This window comes from Callithrix jacchus, chromosome 20, assembly GCF_049354715.1.
Source record: "Callithrix jacchus isolate 240 chromosome 20, calJac240_pri, whole genome shotgun sequence".
NCBI classification, from domain to species: Eukaryota; Metazoa; Chordata; class Mammalia; order Primates; family Cebidae; genus Callithrix; species Callithrix jacchus.
This window is the reverse complement of record NC_133521.1, coordinates 26,944,397-26,950,396: the sequence shown is the minus strand read 5'-3', so window position 1 is coordinate 26,950,396 and position 6,000 is coordinate 26,944,397. Positions and strand designations below refer to the sequence as shown.

The 6,000-nt window shown below is 45.3% G+C and overlaps 1 protein-coding gene across 3 annotated transcripts in view; it reads left to right on the top strand.

Annotated features, from left to right (window-relative positions):
* The first annotated feature begins 1,034 nt into the window (after nucleotides 1-1,034).
* The window catches only part of TERF2 (telomeric repeat binding factor 2), a 32,599-nt gene continuing 27,633 nt past the window's right edge, over nucleotides 1,035-6,000 (top strand). For all 3 annotated transcript variants that reach the window (XM_078357589.1, XM_035281625.3, XM_008986145.5), the window contains exons 1-3: nucleotides 1,035-1,429; nucleotides 1,536-1,631; nucleotides 2,275-2,405. In XM_078357589.1, the coding sequence (XP_078213715.1) occupies nucleotides 1,051-1,429; nucleotides 1,536-1,631; nucleotides 2,275-2,405 (606 nt within the window). In that variant the 5' untranslated portion in view covers nucleotides 1,035-1,050. The remainder of the gene's footprint in view (nucleotides 1,430-1,535; nucleotides 1,632-2,274; nucleotides 2,406-6,000) is intronic.

The following is a 6,000-nucleotide window of genomic DNA, read 5'->3' as shown; positions in this document are numbered from 1 at the left end:
CCCTTCTGAATTGTCTTTGAGTGGCCCCAAACTGGATCTTTGCTGGTTCCAGTCTAGTGAGGCTGATAGGACAAACTTTGATGCTAGACCAATTTACTAGGGCTCTCATGAGGAGGCACCCACAACTACCTTCCCAAACTAAGGTCTGAACTGGAGGTTCTCCATTTGGTCAAGTGCCAGTTGGTGAATTCCAAGAGCATCAGAGATACCTGAAAGTGACTTAGACCCTCTGTGGGACTGTGGGTAACCTTTTGCTTATTTTTCTGATTGTTCTACAACAAAATGTGTTATTTTTGTGATTACAAAGAGAATATGCCTAGAGGTTTCTGGGGTGCCAGGTGTATTTTATTTCTTGGTATCGCACTGGTCTTTGCTTTATAATTACAGTATTTGTTAAAATGCGAGTTTGTTTAAAAACTTGCCTCTGTGTATGCTCTTTTTCACAATTGTCAAAGTGCTTAATAAGGTGCACGTATTTGTGTCTCTCTCTCTCTCTCTCTCTCTCTCTCTCTCTCTCTTTCCTTCTCTGAGACGGAGTCTCCCTCTTGTTGCTCAGGCTACCGTGCAATGGCGCCATCTCGGCTCACCGCAACCTCCGCCTCTCGGGTTCAAGCGATTCTCCTGCCTCAGCCTCCCGAGTAGCTAGGATTACAGGTATGCGCCACCACGCCCGGCTTATTTTGTATTTTTAGTAGAGACGGTTTCGCCATATTGGTCAGACTGGTTGGTCTCGAACTCCCGACCTCAGGTGATCCGCCTCGGCCTCCCAAAGTGTTGGGATTACAGGCGTGTTTTTCAATCGCGCTTAGCCTGTTTTTCAATCTTTAGTACACAGTTCCGTGTTCCTAGCATAACATCAGTTTTCTGTAAATTCAGAACGAAGTTGACTGCAAACCCTGCCGGGCTCACCGGTCTGGGCGACGTGGACTTCAAGCCCCAGGAGGCATTGCGGCCAGCACAACGGGAACTACGGCGTCCGAGAAGGGGGCCGGGCCCTCCGGTCCTTTCCCTCCCAGAAGCCCGCGGGCGGCTCTGAACGCTGCTTCTGTCATGGCCGCGGGAGCCGGGACGGCGGGCCCTGCTTCCGGCCCGGGCGTAGTGCGTGACCCGGCGGCGTCACAGCCGAGGAAGCGGCCCGGCCGGGAGGGCGGGGAGGGCGCGCGGCGGTCGGACGCGATGGCTGGAGGAGGCGGGAGCAGCGACGGCAGCGGGCGGCCGGCGGGCCGGCGGGCGTCCCGCAGTAGCGGGCGGGCCCGGCGGGGGCGCCACGAGCCGGGGCTGGGGGGCCCGGCGGAGCGCGGCGCGGGGGAGGCACGGCTGGAGGAGGCAGTCAATCGCTGGGTGCTCAAGTTCTACTTCCACGAGGCGCTGCGGGCCTTTCGGGGTAGCCGGTACGGGGACTTCAGACAGATCCGGGACATCATGCAGGGTGAGGGCCGGGCCGGGGGAATGGGGTTGGAGCGCCGGGGAAGGGGGCCCAGGCGTACCGGGGTCGGGACAGGGGATCGCCCAGCCAACGATGTCTTCTTTCCCAGCTTTGCTTGTCAGGCCCTTGGGAAAGGAGCATACAGTGTCCCGATTGCTGCGGGTTATGCAGTGTCTGTCGCGCATTGAAGAAGGGGAAAATTTAGGTATGGCTATTTTTGTGTTCTTCTCTGGGCTTACTTGCGTAGGGTTTTGTTTTCAAACTTATATTTGGAACCGGAGGATTCCAGGTTAAAGTCCGCGAGTTTCCATCAGAGTGGTCGTTTCCATTCTACAGTGGATCTCTTCTGGTTTTAGTTTTTTTTTCGGTTATGTTGTCTTGGCTGCTTTTCTGTGTTTTTAAAAATCTCCCACCTGTTAATTGCTCACCCCAACTTTGCTGCTATCTAAAGTGAGTTATGTTCTTTTTCCCCATGGTAGAGCGTTTTTCAGAGTAGAAGTACGTTTTTCCGTCTCCGAATTCAACTTGAAAGCTGTTTAGCTGTTGTCAGTTTCTTGCCGCTCGTAGCTGAGGGGGATGGGTGTATTTTGAATTTGAGAGGCAAATGCATGTGTTTAAAAATAATTTTTTTGCTTGTCTTGACAAGTATTAAAACATGGTCATGTTAAATTCATTGATTTGAATTTGGACCCTGATTGTGTATGTAAACCCGTAGCAAATATGTCAAAAAATTAAATGTGTATCTTACTATATTTGCATGCTTCATTTCCATAAGTATATATATTTTTTGGACTTAACTTTCCCGCTCTTAGAAAAGAGCTTAAAATGAAAACTGTGCTTTGTCCTAGACTGTTCCTTTGATATGGAGGCTGAGCTCACACCACTGGAATCAGCTATCAATGTGCTGGAGATGATTAAAACAGAATTTACGCTGACAGAAGCAGTGGTCGAATCCAGTAGAAAACTGGTCAAGGAGGCTGTAAGGCTCTATTTTTATTTCTTTTTTCTTTTACCAAAAATCAGGAGTCTTTGAAGATACAGCACTTACTCTTTCTAATGTAGGGTAGAGGAAAATAGGAATGGGGAGAGAGATTGAGCAAGCAAGAAAGCAAGCGCGCGTGCGCGCGCACACACACACACACACACACACACACACGAGATGTTATCTCTTCACGTGCCCCCTTTCCTACCCAGGCTTGAGAATTAATGGCAGGTGCTTAGTTTTTGTAATTTGGGTGGTGTTTCTTGTGGCCTTGGCATGGAAGCACTGACAATTTGGAGGTTATTGCACCATTCGGAAGCACTCTGCAAGGGCTCTAAGTAACACTGGCCTAGAGTTTGATCACCCTTGTTTATATTAAAGCAAGGAGATAAGCTGGAGCCTTGGGAAATGTGGTACTGACTTTGAGTTCTTTCTGTCTGCAGAAAGAGGGGCTTATAGAACATCTCTTTTGAGCAGATAGATTAGAATCAGAGGTGCTGGGATAATGAGCCAGATAGCAAAATAGTAATGGTAGAAGAATGATAGAAGGCTGGCACTGGCAGTGTTCTTGAATTCAAGAAAAAAGCTAGTGGAGTGTCTAGGAGTTTGGCATGGTCACTGTATTGTGGCTCAGGTAGCTTCAAGCAGTAGAACTTATCTTAATCTAAAACGTAAGTGGCTATGGGAACCAGTCAGAAAAAGATTTTTCTTCCCCCCAAAACCAAGGCTGGGGATTTGGAAGCAGATGCAGGGGAGAAGATGGAAAATATCAGCTCAGCATTGCCCTGGTGGTGGAAAATAGGGAAATGGTTAAGAAATGAAAAGAGCACCCCTAAAAAGATGGGCTCCCAAAAGTGGGGTGGGGTAGAAAGAGAAAACCTTACTAAACAAGGAAATCCTTCTGTCTCTCGGCTGTGTATAAGGTGTTTGGGTACCCTATTAAAAAACAACTAGTGTGCATGAGGTGCAGATATTTTATTTATTCAATTAAGGACCTTGGACAGACACTACTTTTGGTCTTGTAAAAAATCCTTAGGCCGGGTGCGGTGGCTCACGCCTATAATCCCAGCACTTTGGGAGGCCGAGGCGGGTGGATCACAAGGTCAAGAGATCGAGACCATCCTGGTCAACATGGTGAAACCCCGTCTCTACTAAATATATGAAAATTAGCTGGGCATGGTGGCGCGCGCCTGTAGTCCCAGCTACTTGGGAGGCTGAGGCAGGAGAATTGCTTGAACCCAGGAGGCAGAGGTTGCGGTGAGCCGAGATCATGCCATTGCACTCCAGCCTGGGTAACAAGAGCGAAACTCTGTCTCAAAAAAAAAAAAAAGCTTAGATATGAGTCATTTCCAAATCAGGGTTAGGTTGGAGGGGGCATATGCGAGAAAAGGCATTATCAAGGGAGGAGAACTTCATATCTACTTTAAGGACAGTTAAGGATCTTTTGAATGGGTACCAGTTGAGAGTAATTCATTTAACTGCTATTAAGTGCAGATTGAGTATCCCTCATCCAAAATGCTTGGGACCAGAAGCATTTTTAATTTCAGATTTTGGAATATTTGCATTAAATTTAGGTTGAGCAAATATAATCCACATCCAAAAATCTGAAATCCCAAATTCCCCCAAATCTGAAACTTTTTGAGTGCCAACATGGTGGTCAAAGGAATGCCTCATTGGAGCCTTTCAGATTTTGGATTTTCAGATTTAGGATACTCAACTTGTAGCAACTCCTTTAGAACACAAGGGCTGTAGATGTGCCATCTGGCCCCTCTTCTGGAAGAGTCTTTGTGGGCTTTCATCTTTCAGCTGCGTATTTATTATTTTATTATTATTATTATTTTTTTTTTTTTTTTTCTTGAGACGGAGTTTCGCTGTTGTTACCCAGGCTGGAGTGCAATGGTGCGATCTTGGCTCACTGCAACCTCTGCCTCCTGGGTTCAGGCAATTCTCCTGCCTCAGCCTCCTGAGTAGCTGGGATTACAGGCATGCACCACCACGCCCAGCTAATTTTTTGTATTTTTAGTAGAGACGGGGTTTCACCATGTTGACCAGGATGGTCTCCATCTCTTGACCTCGTGATCCACCTGCCTCGGCCTCCCAAAGTGCTGGGATTACAGGCTTGAGCCACCGCGTCTGGCTATTTTATTATTATTTAAGCTCATAGATCTCCTTATTTGGGTGGTTCATTAGGAAAAATCTATTAGAAAAATCTAAGCTCTCTTAAAGTAGTCAACCATTTTCTTTCTTTGACTCTGTTCTGCTTTTCCAGTCTTCACCAGGTACCTTATGCTTGTTGTTACTGAAGTGTAACAAATTACTCCAAGACTAAGCAGCTCAAAACAGTTAATATTATCTCTCAGTTTCCAAGGATCAGGAGTCTGTTAGTGGTTTAACTGAGTGGTTCTGGCTCAGGGTTTCTCATAAGGTTACAGTCAAGCTGTCAGCTAGGCTTGCAGTCATTTCAAGACTCAACTGCTTTCATATTCACATAGTTGTTAACAAGACTCACTTTCTTACTGGCTGTTGGCTGGTAGCTTCAGCTCCTGGCCTATGCACAGATAGGGCTGCTTGCAGCATGGCAGCTTTCTTCTCCTAGAGCAAGTCATGCAAGAGAGCAAGTACTCAGGCAAAAGCCTCATTCTTTTACAGTGTAATATTGGAAATGGTACATTATTACTTCCGCTATATGCTATTGGTCATATAGATGAAATTCACTCTGGTAGAGTGTGTGAATGGGACTCCACAGATGCTGAGGAGCATTGGGGACTGTCTTTGAGGTTGGCAATCAAGTTACCTTGATCTCCTAGTTATTAAACGATATTATTTCATCTTTCTCTTCAATTTACTTTTTAAAGGTTTCTCATTTAGAGTCATAGAATCTATTAATGGCAATCATAGGGAAAATCCCACAGATGCCTAGGTTCAGTGAGCCTTTTTGATGTATTTAAGCTTTGTAAAGTGCCAAAACTAATTTATTTAAAAGTATGTTGAATCTTTCATAAAGTTTATCAAGTAAGTTATTTGTTAAATTAGAACTCTGAGTGCATGGTCTAGGGATCTCTGGAGGTCTCTGGGACCCTTTCAGGGAGGCCATGAGGTCAAAACTATTTTCATAAGCAAAATCAAAACATTCTTTGACTTTTTCAATGCATTGGCATTCGCATTGATGGTGCAAAAGCAGACAATGGGTAAAATGGGTGATTCCTTAGCATGATCATGATGGTAGTAATTGTACCAGTATTCATTGTATTTTTTGACTGCCATAATTTTTTAAAAACTACTGATTTTAATTAAGAATGTTAGCAATTGTTTAAGAGCCCAGAACTCCCATTAAAAAATTAAAATTTAAAGAAAAAAGGTGGAATGTTTTTAGTAAAGCAGCAAAAACTGTATGAATTTTATTAACTCTAGAGTCATGAGTAAACATCTTTTCAGTATGGGCCAGGTGCAGTAGCTCATGCCTGTAATCACAGCACTTTGGGAAGCTGATGCGAGCAGATTGCTTCAGTCTAGGAGTTCCAGACCAGCCTGGCAACATAGTGAAACCCTGTCTCTACAAAAATACAAAAAATTAGCTGTGTGTGGTGGTGTA